At 34.3% G+C, this 24,170-nt stretch overlaps 1 protein-coding gene across 2 annotated transcripts in view; it reads right to left on the bottom strand.

The window, feature by feature from the left end:
- The window catches only part of GUCY1B1 (guanylate cyclase 1 soluble subunit beta 1), a 67,521-nt gene extending 58,826 nt beyond the window's left edge, over window positions 1-8,695 (bottom strand). The window contains exons 1-2 of one of the 2 annotated variants that reach the window (XM_031943398.1): window positions 8,413-8,695; window positions 7,520-7,593 (exon numbers count right to left, since the gene is read on the bottom strand). In XM_031943398.1, the coding sequence (XP_031799258.1) occupies window positions 7,520-7,593; window positions 8,413-8,415 (77 nt within the window). In that variant the 5' untranslated portion in view covers window positions 8,416-8,695. Of the gene's footprint in view, window positions 1-7,519; window positions 7,594-7,693; window positions 7,773-8,412 lie in introns of those variants that run through there. The other variant, XM_012552152.3, reaches the window with a different exon arrangement.
- Window positions 8,696-24,170: the final 15,475 nt, after the last annotated feature.

Here is a 24,170-nt window from a genome sequence, read left to right as displayed (position 1 = left end):
TTTTTTTTTGTAGACAGAAGAACAGGAGCTCAGAGAAGTGATTAGCCATGAGAATGTCACAGCTAAACACCCTGATCCCACGGACAGTGATTTGAGACTCCAAATTCTAACTACGGTACTGCTTAGCATAAATATAAATGTAAGCTATTATAATTACATATCCATTTGGTCATTAAGTCTTGTTCTCTCTTCCTTTGAAATAATCTTTAGATTACATTTTCCTTCCATTTCCCATTTCTTCTACCTTACATTAGGTATTGCTTCTCTCTCTTGAAGTGAATAATAAGAGATTATTCTTATAATATAATAATAAGAAGAATTTGGAGTCTCAACTCAGAAAGACCTAAATTCAAACATAGCCTCACACTTAACTAGATGTGTGGTCCTAGACAAATCCCTTAAGTTCTATTTGCCTCAGTTCTCATCTGGGCTGTTGTGAGGATCAAATAGAATAACTTATGTAAGGTGCTCAATACAATACCTGGAACATAGTAAGAGCCATATAAATATTATCTGTTTAATACAATTATTACATAATAAAGATTACAAAGTATTTTACAAATATTTTCTCATTTTGTGCTGGAGTATGACAACAACTTGGAAGATAGGTGCTATTATTATCCTCATTTTACAGTGGAGAACACTGAATCAGAAGTTAAATTTGCTCAAGGTCACACAGCTAGCAAGTTATCTGAGGCTGAACTTAAACTCGGGGCTTCCCGACGCCACAGTAATCTAGTGTACCACCACTTAGATGGCTCTGATAAAGAAAGAATTCATCAAAAAAGGTTTTAGCTGGAAAGACTGAAAAATGGTGGTACTGTGGTCAGAAGCTGGACTAAATCTAAAATGAAAAATTACACAGGAGCAATATTTTTCATATATATTTTATGCTATGTGTCTCTTTAAACATAACATGCAATGATCCCTTCAGCTTGAGTTGTGACTTTAAGTAGTGTCTGTCCCTTAAAACAACAATCAAGTCTATTTTAACCTGATAGAGTCAAAGATGGTTATATTTAATTTGATAATTATTACTTTTCTCTTGATTGGGGGGATCCATAGTGGCAAAAATTTAAAACTTCCCACTGACTAAATTAACTAGAACAAAAAAAGTTCCTGATAGACAAAGTTAGCTATTATAGCAATATAAGGAGAAAGAAGATTGGATAGGAAAGAAGGGTGGGGCACAGACAGAGACTTCTATTAGGGAAGAAGAAGAAGAAAGAAAGATTTGAAAGAAATGGGGAGAAAGAGAGAGAGAGAGAGACAGACAGACAGACAGACAATCAGACACAGACACACAGAGAGAGACAGAAACAGAGAGAAAGATACAGAGATAGAGACAGAGATATAAAGAGAGAGACACACACACACACACATATGCACACAGAGAAAGAGAGAGAGACAAAGAGAGAGTGTGTGCATGTTAGTTTCAATCCATCCACCAGGAAGCTGTCATGGGGCAGGCAGCCAGTGATATAGGACAAAAACAGGAATTACAGGCTCTTGTATAATCAAGTAGCGTGTCCCACTGCCTTTAGGCAGAACCTGACATAAAAGCATTTCACAGATGAAAAGTCTTGGCCTTGAGGTAGTTAACCACTTGGAAAAATCCAATCTATTCCAAATCCATGACCTTTCATTATGTCAAACTTAAGCATCAAACACAAAAGTCCATTTAGGAATTACTTGTCCTTGTAGAGAGGGAGAACAGCTGGATGCTATTGCATATGTAGTCATTTTTTAGTTTATCCTTCAGACTTTTATTCTCCAGACTAAATAATTCCTGATCCTTCACATATTCTTGAAAGTTCTTATTCTCCAACTCTTTAATTTATTTGGCCTTTCCATTTAAAACCCTCCACAAATTGGCTATGTACACTTACACACTTTAATTTCACATTGGACCTAGTACTTTGCTAAAAATTTAATCCACTGATTTTTCAATTCTTAGCTACCACAAAAAGAGTTTTTATGAATACTTTTGTACAAATAGGTTCTTTACTCTTTTTTTTTTTTTTTTGATGTCATAGACCTAGCAGTGGTACTGTTAAAGGTATGTTTAATTCCATAGCTCTTGGAGCATATTCAAAATTGCTCTCCAGAATAGTTGGATCAATTTACAAATCCACCCACTGTGCATTAGTGTCCTAGGTTTTCCATATCCCTTCCAACATCCAATGTTTTCCTTTTTTATCACATTAGCAATCTGATAGGTATGAGGAGATATCTCAAAGTTGTTTTAGTTTGCATTTCTCTAATCAATAGTAATTTAGAGCATTTTTCTAAATGAGTAGGGGATATATTTGATTTTTTCATCTGAAAACTTCCTGGTCATATCCTTTGAGCATTTATCAATTGGGGAATGACTTATATTTTTTAGAAATTTGACTTAGTTCTTTATATATTTGAGAAATGAGGCTTTTATCAGAGATACTTATTGCAAAAATTTTCTTCAGTTTTTTACTTTCCTTATAATTTTGGTTGCATTGGTTTTGCTTTTGCAAAATGCTTTTTGAATTTTGTATAATCAAAATTATCTATTTTATATTTTGTAATGCTCTCTATATCTTATTTGGTTCCAAATTCTTCACTTATCTATAAATCTGATGAACTATTCCATGCATTCTTAATTTGCTCATGGTACTGGGAAATGGCTAAACAAGCTGTGGAATATTATTTTAATGGGCTATATTGGCCTATAAGAAATAACAAGCAGAATGATTTCAGAAAAAATCTAGAAAGACTTACATGAACTAGTGCATAGTAAAGTGAACAGAAGCAGGAGAATATTGTGAAAATAACAGCAATATTGTTTGATGAAGAATTGCAAATAACTATTCTCAGAAATACAATGACCAAGACAATCCCAAAGAAATAATGCTAAAGGCAAATTGTCCACCTCCAGAAAAAGAACTGATATTGTTTGAATACAAAAGCATACTATTTTCACTCTTTTTTCCTTTTATTCAAGTTTTCTTGTAGAAAATGACAATTATGGAAATGTTTTACATAATTTCAGTATATTTGATTGCTTACTTCTTGGAGAGGGTGAGGAGAGAAAGAGAGGAAGGGATAGAATTTAAATCTCAAAATTTTAAATATTTTTTTAAACCCAACCCAGAGTTTCTATAGGACAATGATTTTATTTATCATTTGGGCAGCCTTAGTTTCTAATTGATGACTTAATATGCTTTACAACCTGTTCCTACTGTTGATACATCCTGGAATGGCATTGTGGTGTTAAAGTACTACCTCTATTACTACTATATATGACTACAGGCAAAACACTGTCCCTTTTGGTTTTCCTATTCCATAAAATGATAGTAGTAGAGGAAGTGACCCCTTAAGAGAGCCCTTTTAAGTTCTAAAGATAGGATCCTATGAAAATAAAATTTGTAGGCATTTACCTACTAGTTTAAGATTGTTGAAACCCTTTATACTTGCTTCATACTTGCTTCATTGAGCTCTCTCACAGAGGCTATTGAAACAACTATTCTATCTTTAAATTACAAATGCAATATTGGGGAAAAGGCAATTTGGGTCTGATAGTCTAGAGTTACCTTTTTAACTCCAAAGTTACATGAAACATACTGTCTTATGCTTTTCCCTATGGAAATATTAGAACATTAAAAAAAAAAAATCTTTGCTCTAACAAAGTCTTTGAGATTAAATGTGGAGAAACTACCTATTTATTATCTCATTTGAATCCCAAAACATCTCTGTGAGATACCATTACCCTAATTTTCCCGATGAGGAAACTGAGGCTTACAGAGGTTTAAAAAAGACATGCCAAAGGTCACAAAACCGAACAAAGTCATCAGTAGAATGTGAATCCAAAGTTTACTATCTTCAAGATTAGTCACTGCACTTTCCCTGGTTCCTAATTGTTTACAAATCAGATACAAAATGGTTCATTGTTTTTACTAGAGAGAAACAATAGCTGCTAGCAATATCATGATTCCTTTAAAGCAACAGAAGAGTTTGCAGAAAGGAAAAATATAAGAGAGTACATTCAAAAATGTCTCTCTGCTTTAGCCTCTCTTTGGCCTAGGGATATTTCTTGCCTTAGCTCTTAACTCTAACCCATCCCCCTCCAGAACAGGACAATTAAAAGTGGCAATGAAAAGGTTATGTGATGGTCAAGAGAGAAGGTGGAAATTAATAAAATGAAACATATTTAGAGCTTTTATCCATTTAGAACTTTCTGTCTGGAACCTGTCATTTAGGTTATATTTTAAATGTTTAGCAGTTTTTCTGATGCAAGATAGATTTGCCTTTCCAGAAATCTTATTCTACTAAAGTTACCAAAAATATTTTAGCTTTCATTGTCAGCTTTATAAAAAGCCACTAGCAGATCAGAGAGAGGGAAAAAGCTTTAGCTAAATATGATATCTATGCAAAGCTGTTGTAATGTTTTTATTTTCATGAAACATTTTTATTTAATATATGAAACCCAATTTTTTGAAATCATATTTTAAATTCCATAAACAGAGATCTTCTTTGGAATGATAAGACCAATCAGCAACCAAGCCACTTTCTAGATTCTATTTTAAGCCACAGTATTTCCTTTCCAAGGCAACATAATCTTTGAGTCAATTATGCATGAAAAATACTGATGTGGTTTCTCACATGACCCAATTCATTTCTTATGCTGTTTAAACATAATTTCTTAAGCAGAATGTAAGAATATTACTTACACTGATGTAACAAGAATTAATGAGTTAAAAGCTATCTGCCTTCAAAAAGAAACAAAAAATAGGTTTAGCTTTATTAAAGCTATGGGATATGGCTATGTTTTTAGCATCAACTGGCTAACTAAAAGCCTCGCATGTGTGGACTTTTTTTTTTTTTTTTTTTAAATTTTGGAGAATGTTTAAAGTTCTATGGTGGGAGCTTTTATTATTGGCCAGTGTAAAATCAATCTTTTTTTAATTATCTAGAAACAAATTGCATTTTAAAACTGTCTTTTCTTCATCATCACTTGACAAGAGTCTGAACTGGAAGTTGGGAATATGTGATCTTTGCTTCTATTTTAGTCATTCAGATAAAAAAAAAATCAGGGTGCTGAAAGGAACCCCAGAAATCAACTCACTGAAAAACTTCATTTTACGCTGAGAACACTGAATCCCGTAGACACTAATTGGCTTCTTTGAAGTTATATAGGTAAAAGATGAAAAAGCTGGGATACAGACCCCAGATTTCCTGACTCCTAGCCCAGGGCAGTTTTTTTTAATCATCGCATAATTTATATGCTTATATTGTTCTCTTTCGATGATAAAGTTAAGTACCTATAACATGCAAGATCTTGTACTAGGTACCCAAGATTCAAAAACAAAAATGTTTTAAACAAACAGTTCTTATCATTTCAGACCTTATATTTTATGAGAGAAGGTAATATACATACCTATGAGTATAGACAAAACATGCAAAGTAATTCCATCACTACTTAGTATAGAGTCACTAAGTGTATCTGAAGAAATTAGGAAAGATCTTACATAGTAGGTGATATTTGAGCTTCACCTTAAAGTCACTTTAAAGGAGCATGCATTTCAGACTCTAAGGACAGCCTATACAAGGGTATGGTGATAGAATGTAATATGTGATGACTAGATCTTTAAAAAGCAAGCACTGATTGGCTCTCATTGGATCTCAGACTAAAGAAATGATTAGTATTCCCATTTTACAGATGGGGTAAAATTATTTGGTAAAAGGAATCTATTTTATCTAACAATGAAACAATTTTATTGAAGTTTGTGCTAATATTTAAATTACATGGTTAAATAATTAAATTTCAATGTCTTACTCTCCATGATTGTGACAATAAAACTAAGTGGGAATTATCCAATTATCTATGTAAATAACAAGTTCCTGAGACCCAGCTAATTCAAAAGACTAATTGTCAAACTTGTTTTCCTTATGATTCAAGAGATAAAACTCTTCCCAGTCAGGAAGAGGTAAAGAAAAAAAAAAAGCCCTAGAAAAACTTTATAACTATAAAACTATTTCTTAGTCTCAATTTGAAACCCTGATTATTTCCATGAAAGCAGATTTTGTAAGAGCACAAGAAATTTTAACTGCCTAACAAAACATTTAAGAATTAATTAATCATAGCTGTAAAAAGTTTGGAGAACAATTAATATAGAATTATTATGTTATTATAGAGAAAATTATCCTTAAATATCACATCATCAAGACACATCGTTGAGAAAATAAAAATCAGCAATAATTTAAAAGGAGGAGTGGGCAACATTCTATTATTTAACAAATGTGAACTAGTTCCAGAAATATCTGGTTGGTATTATCAGTTAATTTTACAACAGAATAACCACAAATTCCAAGATTCTTTTGAAGGAAAGTCTTTGTGATTAATGTTGCGCCTCTACAAAGTGATGACTGTCATTACAGAAGGCTTCTGGGTTAATGGAAGCTTCATTGTTTAAACTCAGACACTGATTTTTCTGATTGCTGCGGACTCAAAGTTCATGGTATATAGATGGTATTTAATAAATGCTTGTTGATGTACTGGATGAATAGTTGACAGTTCCATAGCTGAGACCAGGGTTAAAGCTATCAATTATTAGCTTGGTAATGATTCCATGAAAAGATTGAGATGGGCAAACAAATTCCTGCACATCTCACTTTGCATTTCAGAACCTGTAATGAACTCAACTAGGACTGCTAACTAATTGAATTTCATTGTCTTATGTTTCTAGGGTTACGGCAGTAAAACTATATGAGAATTATCCAATTATCCAAAAATCATGTCAGGATAACATGACTTTGTTCTTTTAACAAACACTGTGCAACATCCCTCTCCCTTTCCCTGCCCCCAAGTGGTCCATGGCTTTATTTCACTCCAAAACTTTGCGGGGTGGGGACCGGGGAATTCCTTGGAGGCAAGGGAATGCACAGCCTGCCAGTGGCCCTTAGGCTCCCAAACAGTATGGGAGAAGGAACCGACCAGCTCTAGGGTCACACAGGGGCATTCACAGCTCTTTCCCACGGCTGGGCCAGAAACACAGCAAAGCAGATTCTGTAGGGAGATGGTGGTGACCACAAGACCTCTTCCCTTGTCTTCGTCCTCCTCCCTCCCTCTCTATCCCTCCACCAGGCCTTGAACCGCGCCCTCTCGGCGGCACTCACTGATTCCTTTGCTTCCATCCTTCCCTTCAGAGCGTGGGAACCCGGAGCTCTGGCCGCGCTGGGACTGAGCAGCAGCTGGGAGCAGAAGCAAGGGGGTTTCTCTAGGGAGGAGGAAGGAGCCTGGGTTGCTCAGTTCGGGATTGGTGGAAGGATACAGAGATTGTTCCTTCTGCAGCTCTGAATTTGTTCAGGAGTATTAGGAATGTAACCAGGGCTCGCTTGCTCTGTCTCTCTGTCTCTGTCTCTGTCTCTGTTTCTATGTCTCTGTGTCTGTCTGTCTGTCTGTCTGTCTCTCTCTGTGTCTCTGTCTGTCTCTCTCTCTCTCTCTCTCTCTCTCTCTCATATGACAAGAGAGGAGTGCCACACTTACTTGATATCTTCCCAGACCTCAGGGCCATAATTCCGTATTACTAGGAGTTCCAAAGCGTGATTCACGAATCCGTACTGCAAATTAGAAAGACAGAGGGACATTAAATATTAGAATTAGAGATAAAAGGCATATGACAATAAAAGAGAAACCACCGTCTCCCTTCCTCCAACCTACCCGCCCACCTCCCGGAACGCAGTGGGTTAATCAATTTGCAAGCTTGTGCCCGTGTCATTCCTCGGATTGGACCTTGGGTGCAACTCTCTTCTGGAGAACTGCTCAGACGCCCAGGGCTGCTGCATACGTTCAAGGGCACCAAGAGCCAGGTCCCAAATTCTTCCAGGCCACAGGGCTCCCTTATTATCTTCTGCTCACCTGCTGCCACTGCCATCTGCGGAGCTGAGCATCCGCACAGAGCGGGAGGGGGTGAACACACTTCCCCCCCCCACCCCACCCCAGCCCCCGCCACAGTGCTGCACTCATCCTTCCTTGCACTATCCCTACCCCCAGCGACAGGACAAGCTGGGTTAATTCCTGGGGCCAAGCCCTTATCTCCCCTCTACTCCATTCCCCAATCCCTGCCAAAAACGGGAGGCAGGGGAGGAGAAAGGGAATGGGATAAAAGGGAGGAAGATGAAATAGACAGCTTGCTTACTTGTTTCCTTTTTCTCCTTCTCCATATCCCCATTTACAACCACCACTACCCCATCTCCGTCCACCCCTCCCATCTCTCCGGGAAAAACAGCCCAGGATGTTCCCTGGCCACGCTTCTCCTTCCATTCGGGAGGAGGTAGGGCTGGCTCTCCAGGCGACGGGGCCACTGTTCCAATTCAGAAGTGCCCCCTCTCCAAAACCAGGTGAAAGAAAACACAGGCCCCCAAAGCTGCTGCACTTACCATAATGTGAGTCGGGCCTCAAATTTCCTCGGGAGAGCTCCCCGGAATCCCTTCCCCAGCCCCAACGCCGACTGAGCGATCCTGCAGTCGCGGCAGCTACCAGGACCGCAACGGTAGCGGCAGCCGGAGAGGTGGTAAAGGCGCAACCGAGCTGCAGCGGAGGCGGCGGCGGCGGCGGCGGCGGCGGTAGCGGGGGTAGCAGCGGTGGCAGCCAGAGCCGGGAGCAGAAGCCCCCCTCGCTCCGCCCTGATTGCCACCTCCAAGCGGCCAATGAAGAGTTCGGCCGTGGGGCTGCTTTTTTTTTGTCCTCTGCCTCTCGACCAATCAACTCTAGAGGAGGGAATTCGGATGCCCTGAAACGAAGCTATCTACAATGTTCCCAGAGTCACCTCTACTGTCTTAGGGTGCCAGGGACTGGGAAGAAGCGGTTGTAACTATTGCAGAGAGGTCTGGAGTCCGGCTTTGGGGCTAGTTGTTGCTTTCCAGGAAGAATATTTTTCGAGAGGCCGATTGTTAAGGATAAATATGAGGGTCGCTGCCATCCAGTAACCCAAATCTCCTGTTGACTATGGGTGTGATTATATATTCACTTTCCTTATTTGAAAGAGCCCTCGTCAAGTTCTGAAATTTATTCTCTAGGGTCTTGGTCTATTCGCTATAATGTCAAACCAATAGAAATAAATGTATTTAAAGCGTAAGTTTGAGCATATGATTTAACCCCTCTGGGTTCCAAATCGACCTCTGGTACTTATTACCTTTATAATCTTGGGCAGCATTTGACAAGTTTGGGCCTAAATTTTTCATTTCTAAAATGAAGTTCTCTTGGAGCTCTATATTTGTAATCCAGATAAGATTTTCTTCTTGTTCCTCTTCATCCTTAACTTTCTCTTCATTTTATGGAAAAAGAAATTGAATTCTAGAGCGTAATATGCCTAATATTACCGAGTAATGTTACTGGGCATCCTCCACCATACCATTAGAAAAAAGATTATTTGCGTTATTCATTTTTTTAAAGACAATTTTCTATGAGATCACTGCACCCAACTTACATACTCTACTGAATTTCTACACAAAAGAATATGTTTATTTAAGCAGGCAAAGTCTTCAGCAAATGTTAGACTCCTGGACATCAGTAGAGTTTGGAAGACAAAGAAAGGTTAGCTTCTAGACCTAGGGCAGATGGCCAAGGCCATTGCTCCAGGTGGTTTTTAATTCTCAAGTAAAGGCTGGTGTCTGAATCTGTTATTGCTTTCTCAAGTGACTGTTGATGTGTTGGAAAGATTCCAGTGCAAAAGTTGGAGCTAGCTCTTGGCTCAGCCATCTCCAGTTGTCTCATTATTGGGCATTTGGCACAGATTTCCATGTCCAGCAAAGGGCTGAGGAGAAATAAGGAAAAATGCAAAAAATCTGTGCCTCTGCCATTTGTAACCATTATTTTAAGTGACTCAGCAACTGACAACTTAATGATTATGACGTGACTATTATAACTATGGTGGCTATTGGGGTTTGCAAAGCAAATAAAATGTAGTCTTCTGAGGGGCTTACAATCTTACTCCCATATCTTTGTGAGAAGAGGTCAATATGGGTAGAAAAGTTTGTTGCTTTTTGAAATCCTGTAACCATTGTTGATTTAGAACCCAGTTTTGAGTCTCAAAGGTCATCTCTTCAACTTCCTCATTTTATAGATGAAAGAAGTAATATTTGGAAAGAGTAATGAGATTTCCCAGGTAAAAGGCAGCAAAGACAGGATTCAAATAAATTCTTCCTGTACCACGCACGGTAGACTTTCCACCGCTCCACTGCTGCCTACAGCTCTTCATAGTTTGATAAGATCAGTCTTGAACTATTTCAGTTGTTCTCAAGTTCCATAGTAGGCAAAAAAAGCTTTGGATGCAGGCAATCAGGGATAAATGATTTGTTGTTACACAGCTAATTAGTGTCTTGAGGTTGAATTTGAGCACAGGTGCTTGACTAGAACTCCATGCTCTATTCACTGAATCACTTACACTAAAATAAAGTTATGCAGAACAGATAACGAAACATACACATTTTTTCAAGGAAGAGAGGCTAAAAGAGATTTTATTAGATTTGGTCAGATATCACCTTTCCTATCTTAACTGGTTTTCTTGGTCCAAGGGAGAGAGTGAAATGATTGTGATATAAAGATAAAAAACATTAGTAAATCTCTTTTGACCTTGACTTTTCTATCAGAAAAACAAAAATAATAATACCTACCTTGTTTACCACATTGGACTGCTTTGTGGATTAAAAACACATTTCTAAAAACAGTACACTTATTCTGGGATGGGGTACGGATTGTTGGTGTAAACAGTTCTTAATTTCTCCCAGCAGCTCTTGTTTAAAACAGTTCTTCCTCAAAGTGATTCATGCTCTTGCATTGATCAAATATGTGATAATTATCTTTTGTTTTGATTTATCTCCGTTTCTGTCCACTTTACTGGTCTAAAGAATTTTGATGACTAGTGCTTTACAAAATAATAGCAATGTTGTGGAATGATCTTCTGTGAATGACTTTGCAATATAGTGGTCTTTCACTCTGAAGGACTTATGATAAAAAAATAAATGTTATCCATATCCAAAGAAAGAACTGATTATGTCTGAATACAGATTGAAACATACTTTTTTAAAACTTTATTTTTCTTTAGCTTTTTTGGGGGTGGAGGGGAATGGAGGCAGGGGAAGAGATGTTTTCTCTTTTTTCTTTTGGAACATAACTCTTACAGAAATGCTTTGTGTAGCTTCACATATGCCTTCTTAATGGAGGGGTGGGTGAGGATAAAAGCAGAGCATCTGAAACTCAAAGTTTTAAAAACAACATAAATAAATGTTTTACATGTAACTGGAAAAATTAAAATATTAAAAACAGATAAAAGAAATATTAGGTGTGTTAGTAGCTTGACTCCTAGATATTTTATAGATATTCAATTACTTTGAGTGGGATTTATAAAACACATTTCTGATGTTTTAAATACTGTTAAAAAATACTAATGATTTTTGCACTTTATTTTCATCCTATTACCCTGCTAAAGCTATTACCACTTCAAATTGTTGGTTCACTGATTCTCTGGAACTTTCTGGATAGATAATCATATTATCTACAAATAGATACAATTTTATTTTCACTTTGTGACTCTTTATATATCTAATTTTGTTCTCTTTTTAAATTTTTTTTGTTCTCTTTTTTATCATTATGACATTGTTTTTCTAAAACTATGCTAAATAATAGTAAGGAAATGGTATATCCTTGCTTTATTCCCATGTCTACTGAGAAAACTTCTAGTAACTTTTCATTGCAAAAAAAAAAGTACTAGTTAATTTGAAATATATGTTTTTGATTATATTAAAGAAGGATTCCTTCTTTCTTAGGGATTTTTGCATTATTATTTTAATATAAATGATTCTGTCAAATGTTTTTGAGATATCTAATGAAGAAATCAGTTTTAATATTTACTGTTATTGCAATTATTATTTTTATATCTCCAGTATATTTTGTATCTATATGACCAAATTATGTGGTCATATAAATAATTTTGAATTCAACTATCTCATTTTTATTTTAGTAATTTGATATTTCTTTTTTATTACAGTGTTTAAAATCAGCTTTCAATTTTATAGGATTAATACATTTTATATTCTATTTGTCATCTTTTTTTAAAGATTTTTTCTTTTGTACTTATTTTAAAATTGTTAATTTATAAATTTTCTAGTCTCTTACATTAAGTGTTTAGTTCATAGATTTTCTTTTTTTCTAAGAAATTTTCAGAGACATGATTACTTTTCTCTGAGGAATGCTTTAGATTTGTCCCATAAGTTTTGGTATGTTTAATTTTGATTATTTTAACAATTATATATTACATGAATGAATTTGATTCAATCATCATGCAGGATGCATTAGTGTATCTTCATTTAGATCCTTATTTTTCTCTTATTTCCTTTATTCATTATAAATGTTGCTATGATATCATCTATAAAGAATATATTTAACACATTCAATTTTTTAAAATACTTCTTTTAAATGTCTATGTCCTATCATATGGCAAATTTTTGTGAATGTATTAAGTGATAATGATATTTATATTCTTTTATATTCTCATTTAGAAGCCAAAATAGGGTAAACAACCCTAGATTTTCAATTTTTTTCAATTAGAAAATTGCTTTATTGTCTTTTGCTTATATTATTTTTATTATAGCTTTATCCAGTTTTGAAAGAAAAATATTAAAATCTCCTAGTATTATTATATTACTATCAATATTTTATAGTTTACCTAGGTTTTTTAAAGAACTTAACAAAAAATTAATAAGAAAAAAAAGAAAAAAGAAAGGAAATTATTAGACTATTTTGCCCAATTATATGCCAATAAAACTGATGTATATAGTTATAAAAATATATAAAAAGCCTATATTGAAAGAAAAATATTAAGTAATCAAATCTCATTTTAAAAAGAAATTGAACAATAAATAGATAAACTTCCAATGGAACAGGAGGTAACCATGGACTAAATGTATTTATAAGGAAATTCTATGAAATTGTCTAATAAAAATTAATTCTAACTATCTAAATTTTGCAAAAATAGAAACCTATGCATCTTCTCAAATTCCTTCCATGAGATGAATTTGATCTTCATATATGAACATGGAAGAGTCAAAAACAGAAAGAAAATTGTTGATTAATATCCCTAAGGGGTATCTATTTTAAAAAGTTTACATAAAACAAAAATATATAAAGCATTATATCAAAAGGATTATATATTATGATCAAATTAGATGAACTCCAGGACTGTGGGATTGGTTCAGTATAAAAAAATAATGATAATAGATCATATCAATAACAAGAACAACATAACACTTAAAAACACAACATCTATTTTTGTTAAGCATCCTAAAAACAAAGGAATAAATGGATCTTTCCTTCCTTAATATGGTAAGTACCATCTATCTAAAGTCAAGGACTAGAATTATATATAATGGGATTAGCTAAAGACATTTCCAATAAAATCAGGGGCAAAACAAATGATGCTTAATTTCAGCAATATTATTTGATTTGCAACTAAAAATGCTAGCTCTAGCAATAAAACAAGGAAAATAAATTGTGGGAGTAAGTTTAGGTAAAGAAGAAACAAAATTTCTGCCTTTTTAATGAATTAATTTACTTTTGCCTTTTTATTTTTTATAGATACACAAAATAATTAACTAAAATGAATTAAAGAAATGACTTAAGCAAAGTTGAAAGATAAAATAACCCTATATAAATCACTATTTTTTCTGCACATTACTAGGAAAACCACTAGGAAGAGATAGAGAGAAAAATTCAATTTAAAATAACTGCAGAATGTACAAAATACTTGGTAGTCTACCTACCAAGAAATGTCCATTTCTGAATATAACTATAAAACTACTTCTTTACCCACAGAAAGATAGACCTAAATAATTGGAGAATTATTGTATAGGTTCTTTGATGATTGGGCTTAACAATTGTTATTTTTTTTAGTATGATTAGATCTTCAGAGTATTTTATTCACTTTTTTCTTTGATTTCCTGTAAACATGGAAATATTCTGTGTCATTAGGATTAATTTTCCCCTGAAATTAGAATGTTTTCTGCCTTGTCTTGAAAAAAAAACTACTCTTTGATGATATAGTTTTTTAATTTGACCACAATGTTTACTTCTGAGGTTGTTCAGTGGATTTTTTTTACTCTATTTTTTAAAAGTTTTCTTTTTAATTTAGTTGAAATATTTCTAGACATGGTTCTAGCTGATTTTTTTTTTTGGTAAGTATAGTGTTTACATTTTCCTTTTCAGGGTTTCTTATTTTTCAGAATACCTATATTCTTTTTACTACCTCCTCATATTCATCTTCAAGTTCAATAATTTTGTATAATCAGGTCCTGATCAATGATGGCCCAGACTTTAGAACCTTTACTGATTTACACATACACAGTATATATTCAATATTCCATGCTTGATGTGAATCCAATACATGGAGATTTGGTAAAATTTGGTACAAAGTTTCTTCCCATCATGATTGGCTGGAGGTCTGCTCTTGTGTGGTGATAAGTTTTCTAATGCCTTCAGAAAGATAAGATGGACCCATTGATATGAATAAAAAGATTATATATGAATATTCATATTTATGAATATAAAAAGACCGACCCACCTTTCCTTGCAATTGTACTGTTTTTTTCTTCCTAGATGCAAGTGAAACAAGAACTGTTATGAGCCATTAGACTAGTGGAAAGGTAGCAGCTGTCTTATCTCCTCACCTAGTCACCATGAATCCTTGAATACATGCTACAACTTAGGTCTGTTGTGTTTATTTTCTCCCCACTTTACGAGAATGAATATCTTGATTTGAATGGATCAGATTATTTCTTGTGAGCTTTGCAAGGTCAGAAGAGACAATAGAAATCCCCTTAGCAAATGGAATAGGTAGCAGGGACTACTGTCATTAGCTAATTTTAATGAGTAATAAGTTTTGAGGATGACTTTCTTGACCCAGTCTTGAATTAACTTATTCACTGGCTACTTTTCACCCAAAACCAAACTTATTGGGAGGTTGACAAAAGGAAAAATGGATTTCCAGAACCAGGAGGTATCCTTTATATGCCCTATACATGTACCTATGTAATGTTGTGCTTTAAGGAGGAGCCAACTCACCCATGGGAATTGAGTCTATGCATGGCAAAGAATGCATCTCCAATTTAAGGGTTTTTTGTTTTTATTTTTGTTTTTTTATTTCTGGTCCTGCTATACTTACTTGGTAAATATATCTTTGTACATGATAATTGATATCAACTGGTTAATGATATGGGGTGGAAGCTCCCTTTTATGGAAGTTAGTACTTATGGAAGTTAGTTCAAGTACAATAGTACTTGAAATCTCAAATCCTCAGAGTATCAACTCTAGGGGAGAAGTAGTCAGCCATTTCTGAGGGCTTAATCTACCAATGAGAATAACGGTTAAGGGCAGTTCTCAAAATTTGTTCTCAGTATCTTTATAGTATTAAAACATTGAAGATCTGTCCAAAGAACTTTTTTTTTTTTTAACTTTTTATTGACAGAGCCCATCCTTGGGTTGTTTTTTTTTTGTTTTTTTTTTAACAACATTATCCCTTGTACTCACTTCTGTTCCGACTTCTCCCCTCCTTCCCTCCACCCCCTCCCCCAGATGGGAAGCAGTCCTATACAAATTAAATATGTCACAATATATCCATATAGATACAATATATGTTTGCAGAACCGAACAGTTCACTTGTTGCACAGGAATAATTGGATTCAGAAGATAAAAATAACCTGAGAAAAAGACAAAAATGCAAGTAGTTTACATTCATTTCCCAGTGTTCTTTCTTTGGGTGTAGCTGTTTCTGTCCATCATTGATCAATTGAAACTGAATTAGGTCTCTTTGTTGAAGAAATCCACTTCCATCAGAATACATTCTCATACAGTATCGTTGTTGAGGTATATAATGATCTCCTGGTTCTGCTCATTTCACTTAGCATCAGTTCATGTAAGTCTCTCCAAGCCTTTCTGTATTCATCCTGCTGGTCATTTCTTACAGAACAATAATATTCCATAACATTCATATACCACAATTTACTCAACCATTCTCCAATTGATGGGCATCCATTCATTTCCCAGCTTCTGGCCACTACAAACAGGGCTGCCACAAACATTTTGGCACAAACAGGTCCCTTTCCCTTCTTTAGTATCTCTTTGGCGTATAAGCCCAGTAGAAACACTGCTGGATCAAAGGGTATGCACAGTTTGATAACTTCTTGAGCATAGTTCCAAATTGTTCTCCAGAATGGCTGGATGTGTTCACAATTCCACCAACAATGTATCAGTGTCCCTGTTTTCCCACACCCCCTCCAACATTCCACATTATCTTTCCCTGTCATTCTGACCAATCTGACAGGTATGTAGTAGTATCTCAGAGTGGTCTTAATTTGCATTTCTGTGATTAATAATGATTTGGAGCATATTTTCATATGGCTAGAAATAGTTTCAATTTCTTCGTCTGAGAATTGTCTGTTCATATCTTTTGACTATTTATCAGTTGGAGAATGGCTTCATTTCTTATAGAGTCAATTCTCTATATATTTTGGAAATGAGGCCTTTATCAGAACCTTTGACTGTAAAAATGTTTTCCCAGTTTATTATTTCCCTTCTAATCTTATCTGCATTAGTTTTGTTTGTACAAAAACTTTTCAATTTGATATAATCAAAATTTTCTATTTTGTAGTCAATAGTGATCTCTAGAAGAACTTTTGTTTATGTGGGTTATATTTATAAATATGTACTGTATTAGAAATAAATATTAATTTTGAATTTGTAAACCTTTTGTAAACGTTTCAGAGATCTCTAGACCACATTTTGAGAACCCCGATTTATAAACTGAGACTGGAGAGTTTTGTTATAAAACATTTATTTTGTGGAATTTTCTTATTTTCTTTTTTATGTTCTTTTTTAAGTTATATTACTTTTCCTTCTTGTGAACTTTTACATTCTTATCCTATGTATCTCCTTTAAAAAGAATCTGCAATTTTAGAAAATGTTTTTCTCTTTTATTCTAAATTGTTCATAAGGTTTTTGCCTTTCACTAATTTCTTTTTTTTTAATATTACTTTCACTATTTTCTATGTTCTAAGTTTCTGAATCTTCTTGTCTGTCTGGGTTCAGAGCACTTTCATATGACACCTTTCTCTGATACTATAATAAATAGCAATCCAATAATGGAATCTATTTCATTTTTCATTTTTTATTCTTTTATGCCACAAACTCTCTACCATATTTGTGTGAGGTTTATTTGTTTAAAGTTTAAAGATGAAAAATCAGAAAACATTATTGGAAGCCCATATCAAAGAATACATCTGGTACCAGACTGGATAGTATGCAATTTCTAATCTATTCTATTTAGCTACAGGTCTCTGGACATAAAAACAATGATTTTTAAAAAAAGCTTAGAGCATATTTTCATAGGCCTCTGAAAGATTGATGTTTACTATTCCAGAGCATTATATAATTATTTTCATTTTCCCTACTTAATCACTCTATATTGATTCCCAAAGACTCTCATGTTATGTTCAAACTTTGTACTCTCCCCCCCCCCAATGCTTATTCTTAATTTATTTATGCTATGAACTTAAATAATTATTCAACAAACAGCTGAGCTGAATTGAATTGACTGATTATTACTGATCTAAAGAAAGATGGATTTCACTTCGAGTCATACTTTTCTGAAGTAGCCATTATTCAATATTTTTTTGGTGGAATTAGGAGAGAATACACTGAAGGAAGTTTTGGAGTGATCATATAACCATTTATATCCATCATGAACATAATAGATGTATGGATTTTTAAATCCAGATTTTTCTCTGATGCTGGTTTTTTTTTTTCTTTTTAAATCATGTCAACTCAATCATGTTCACTTGCAGGATTCCTTTACTCTTTGGTGGGTAAACATCCCATAGAAGAATTTGGTCTTCGAACCAGCAGATCTAAGTTAAATCTCAGTTCTTTAACTTATAGTATGTATTTGAGCAAATGATTTAAGCTTTGTATCCCTATTAAAATGGAAATCATAGTACATATACTATCTCTACAATGTTGTTGTGATGAAAGTCCTTTATTGTATATTTGGGACTATTAAGTAATTTTCCCATAACTTATTTACTGGGCCTTGGCAAATTAGAGATTCTTCTGTCACTTTCTGCTCCTGTTTCTCAACTTTAGATTGTTTTTCTTCTTTTTTTAATGCCTGTCCCAGGGGGGAAAAAAAAACAGAAAAAGTTAGCTGTGAATAAATGACTGGTTCTTCTCAAAGCTGTTTAAATCATCCCCATGTAAGTGAGTTTGCAGCTTTTTGCAGACAAACCAGAAGATGAATTGAGATGATGAAATTTCTAACAAATGAATTATGTGCAAGAGTAATAAGAAAGAGGCAAATGACTTACAAATCTATTTACACAATAGGACACATCCCTTCCTAGAGTGATACTTTGGCAACCCCACGATGTTGTGAAAATAAATCATGTTCATGAAATATCTTTGACCAATGAAACAATTTTGAGTGAGAATCTGGGTAAATCTAATTTAAATTCCTTGAGAAGTCTGCAAAACACATATACAGAATCTAATGTTGTTTATGTTTTGTCTTCTTTACCACTCAAAAAATAGTTCCCACTATTACACAATGACTATAGGAGTTAAAATTGAAAGGACACTTAGAGCTCATATAGTTTTACCAAATCATTTGTAAGTAGCAGAAACAGCATCAGTTTCCCAGAAGATCCTTTCTCTTTGGGTCCCTCCCAAGGGTCTTTACAGATGACTGAAGTATTTTTCTTACTCACACATACATCATATTTAGAATTCTCTCACCCATCAGGATTCACATATCACTTGTCTATTCTGCACAGTGCTATACTTGAGAAAATTGTCTCGCGCTCACCTGGATGAAAGTGGGGCTATGTCCTCTCCTGGGATTAAACATTTTTGCAATTCTTTGTAAAAATCGGTTGGAGTAAGACTAAAACTTATACCTGTATAGCGTAATCACAAATACCAATACTTTGAATGAAAAGAGTGATTTTCTTGCTATTCCATGTAACCAATAGATAACATCAACTGAGAACAAAAGAAAACAATGAACATCAATAATATATTCAATATACACAGCACTCTGTAAAGTATCATCCTTCAGGGTTCTTCAGTAACAATATGCCTTAGTTATTTCCAGAATGGAACATAAGCATAATTCAAGAATCTATAATATCTATAGTGCAGAGCAATTAATAATAAACAAGAATTTATCAATTAACAATTATATATATATATATATATATATATATATATATATATATAATGTTTCAATATTCCAGTGGATTGTAACTTTATCCATATATAAGCTCTTCACATTTGCAGATTCAACCTATTCAAAACTACCCATCTTATGTAATTCTTATTCATATCCTCTTATAAATCCAACACATATGGTCCAACCAACATGTGGGGGTAGGGAGGAGCCTTCTCTCTTACTTTTCTCATTCCACAAAGCCCAATGAAACACATAAATTGTGCCTTAATCATTGTCTATGATTGATCTATGGGTTTTTTCCTCATCTTATATTTTCTTGATGAAATATTTTAATATGTATATATATATATATATATATAATAAAACTTCAATAATATACATGAATTACTCTAATCAGTAAAATTTTAAGTATACTCACTAAATGAAGATATACAAGGCATAGATCGTGATCCTCCACAGGTTTTTTTGTTATTGTTCAGTTATTCAACCATGTTCAACTTTTTGCGATCCCATGAATGAGTCCACCAGGCTCTTCTCTCCTCTACTATCTCTTCAAGCCTATCCAAGTTCATGTTCATTGTTCCTGTAACACTATCTCCCCATCTTATCCTCTGCCATCCCCATTTTCCTTTTGCCTTCAAGTAAAACCTATTAAACAATACAATTATAGAAACAACAAACACAAACCACAGGTTATTTCTAAAATTCCATTTATGACTAGTGAAAAAACTTAGGGGTTTGATTTTGGTCAGTAATGTTGAGTCACTGACCACATTATTTTGTACACATCATGTGATAAGTTCATAGTCCATTTGTGTAACTTTTATAAGGAAAGAGCATTGAATTAAGTAGTGAATAAATTTAGAAATTAAGAAAAGTCTGTTTTGACCTTTTTAGTCATGGGAATATAATACTGTCTGGTGGTATTTTTTATGCCTTTTCACAACTGGAAATTCCCTGTGTATTCACCATCACTAAATAGCCTATCTCTGACATTTTAATGGAGTCTTTTTTAGATCAGGAATGTATGGGGGAAGGTGGTTCACATTAGGAGACCAGTTTGGGGTTTGGAAAGAGGCCAGTATTAAAACCAGAAAGATTATAAGGGAAAAGACAAAGAAGTTGGTGACCTGGGAGGAGTACTAAAAATCAAGCTCTAAGGAAAATAATATATTTAAACAATAAGTCTGTAAAGAAAATGCTTTGCTATCCTTCATCATGGAAAGTGTAAAGATATCATTTGTGCAAATGAACTTGGACTGGCTTTTGACTCCTAAATTCCTGTGGTTAAGGCCAGGGCTTTGAAATTTCCCATGTACACATATAGGTTTATATGTGTGTGTATATATATATATATGTATGTATATATAAGCATATATAATATATGTACACATATTATGCGATGTATGTGTACATATCTATATGGAGATATGTATATATACACATACAGGCATATATTATATGTACATACAACAATTCTCAAATATGTCAGTTATCCAGATATGCATACATATATGTGTTATAAAATTATATAGATACTGCATATCCCCCCTTTTTTGTATATACATTCTTCTCCCCATCCCAATTTCATCCTCTCAATACCATATAAAATCCTTAGGGACAAGAATTATTTCATTTTTCTCTGTTAGTCCAGTGCTTATTATTATGCCTGGTACATTGTTGATATTTAATAAATATTTGTTGAATGAATAAGTGACGCAGGAACTAATAGAAGGAGAAAATTAAACAGTTTCTACCTTCAGAGAGTTTACATTTTACTATAGTTGAAAGTAAAAAAAGAATTTTGGAAAAAAAAGGGAGTATATTCACAACCAGAATGATACAAAAAGACTTTAGGTAAGAGATGACATCTGAACTGAGTATTAAAAAGAACTAAAAACTCCAAGAAGAGATGAGCAGGGATTTTCATCATTATGGCAAATTCAGCTTTGAGTTTTTTCAAGGAAGAATTAGTTACCTAACAACTAAATCTCCATATGTTACCTTGGAAATATGGGAGATGCATATTTAGAAACTGAATATCCATATTTGAGTAGGGACTTCTCTAAGTTCTTTAAAGAAGGGAAAAAATATGAAACCCTCACAAACACTTTTTTTTTTTTACTTTACAAAAATTAGTTTGGTAATTATTTAGCATCAAACTGGCTCTGAAGATAATATTATTTGAAACAATCTTTCTCAATAAGACCATGGATTTAGAATTTAATGTCAGATAGTAGGGATTCTTATCTGTATTTGTGGTAAATGTGTGTGTATGTGATGGTCACCTTAGGCAGTCTAATGAAATTTATGGATCATTTCTCAGAATAATGCTTTGAAATGCTTAGAATAAGAATTTTAAAGGAAACTAATTATATGAAATGCAATTATATATAAAGATGCACACACATATATACATACACATACAAATATAAACATACACTCCATAAACATATCCATATCCATATGCATACACATGTGTATATATGTGTATATATATAATATACAAACACAAGTTTATGTATCCCATGTTAAGAATCCCTGAAGTCTATAACCTGAAAAGGAGTTAAAAATAATAATTTTAAATTCTCATTTATGTAATATTTTGTGATATTTTATAAAGCACTTAACTAATAATATCTTTATGAGTTAAGTATTGAGAAGTATTTTTTGTGCCATTTTTATAAATAAGAACTTTGCTAAGTTAAAGGATTTTTTCATGTCACAAGGTTATTGAGTCTGAGTCAGCATTTATATTCATATCTACTTTCTACATATCCAGCATCCTCTCCTAGGACTGTCCTGGACCACCTCAAACTTCTACAAATAATTGTAAAATTTCTAGTGTAAACTTTCACACCTTGGAAACCATCGAATGCTACAAACGAGGAGTTAATTTATAATTTTGTTGATTGAACTTAAAAAAGTGATGAAGAAAATGTGAACATGGAGATTAAATTTTAATGTATGTCATGTACACATCCCCACCCTCACCCCCCCCACACAGCTTTATGTTTATCAGCACATCATTACTGTTTCCTCCACATCCCCTCTTAAATGTTGTGAATGCTTATTTGCTTGTTGTCTTTTTTCTTTTCTTTTCTTTTCTTTTTTTTAATGTGGGCTATGGCATGGATTCACTCAAGTCTTGTGTTTGTGACTTTTTCTTATATGTGTTGTTATATTATTATTTAGCATCAGCAATTATTTATGAAGGAATGCAAATCATTTTGGAAAAATCATGCCCTCCAATGCTTCTGTCAACAGAAAAGTCACACAGCTTCCATTTGTACCTATACTGGGAAAAGAACTAAATGAATAAGATCATAGATTTAGAATCAGAAGGGACCTTTAGAAGTCACCTAGTCCAATCAATTCACTTATTCCTTTTGCTTGGACTTCACATCATCCTCATCTCTCTACTTTACCCACTTCAAACTTGAAATCTGCTCTCAGGATACCAGGCTGGGCTAGGTGAACTTGAACCTTATTTGATTGGAATTCAATCTTCATAACAATTCCAACCTGTTTCCACACCTTGCTGCTGCCTGTTGCCCTCCAGATTCTCTTATGTTTTGTCTTTTCGGAGTAGAATATAAGAACTCTCTATCTTGTTTGCATTTCTGTCCCCAGTGTTCAACATAGTGCTTGGCATTTATTAAGCACCAAATGAATTCTTTCTCTCTCTTTCTCTTCTTCCTCCTTCTCCTCCTTCTCCTTTCCTTTTCCTTCTTCTTTTTCCTCCTCCTCTTCTTCTTCTTTTTCCTCCTCCTCCTCCTCCTCCTCCTCCTCCTCCTCCTCCTCCTCCTCCTCCTCCTCCTCCTCCTCCTCCTCCTCCTCCTCCTCCTCCTCCTCCTCCTCCCCTCCTCCTCCTCTCTTCTTCTTCTTCTTCTTCTTCTTCTGCTGCTTCTTCTTCTTCTTCTTCTTCTCCTCCTCCTTCTCCTCCTCCTCCTCCTCCTCCTTCTTCCTCTTATTCCCCTTCTTCTTCCCCCTTTCTTTCACTCTTTCTCCTCCCTTCTCTTTCTCCCTTACCCTTTCCTAATCTCTTCCTTTACCTCTTCCTCATCCTCTCCCCGTCTGTCTATCTCTATTTTCTCTCAATCTGTTTCTCTCTGTGTTTCTGCCTCTCTCTTTTCTGTCTCTCTGTCTATCTATTTATCTACTATCATCTACTTGTCATACAGATATGTTTCAGAGAAATTAAATGACTTATCCAAAGTCACACAGGTAGTAAATGGCATGACCATGTTTTGAATCCAGGTAAATCTTCTCATTCCTACTCTTTTACCACTGTATTTCCCTACTTATTCAAAATACATTTCTGCAACCTACCAAATCTATGACTTATTGTCATGACTTTTTCCCTTCTGTGTCTAGATCTTTAGCTGTAATATTGTAATAATGTTTCACTTGTATTTAGGGAAACATGCTGTTGGAAACATGATATCCTTCCTGTAAAGAATTTACATTAAATAGCTGAGTAACTCATGGTCACACAGCTGATGTGTATCTGAGATAAGACTTGAACCTGGCTTTTCTTGATCCTGAGGCAAGCCAGCTATCTCCCATGCTTCTCAACTCTCCATATTTTAAAAAAGGACACATTTTAGTTTTCAAAGCATTTCCATTACCTCATTTGATTCTCACAAATTTTCTTAAGATAGGGCAAATATTAACTTTTTTATTTAATTTACAGAGCAAGAAACTGGGACTTGTGGAAGATAAATTACTTGTCATATAGTTGGTAAGAAATAGAGCAGGAACTCAAAGTCATCTATAACAAGGTAATTAATTTGTATAATACACGCAACTTACAAATGGTCTCAGGAGTTTTTGTTGAATATATTGTGTTCTCTAAGGAGGATTATGGTAAAGAGAGAGAGAGAGAGAGAGTTAATATTAAAGCATTAACAAAGAATGGCT

The sequence above is a fragment of the Sarcophilus harrisii genome, chromosome 6 (genome assembly GCF_902635505.1).
Source record: "Sarcophilus harrisii chromosome 6, mSarHar1.11, whole genome shotgun sequence".
Lineage (NCBI taxonomy): Eukaryota > Metazoa > Chordata > Mammalia > Dasyuromorphia > Dasyuridae > Sarcophilus > Sarcophilus harrisii.
This window is presented reverse-complemented; position numbering and strand designations above follow the sequence as displayed.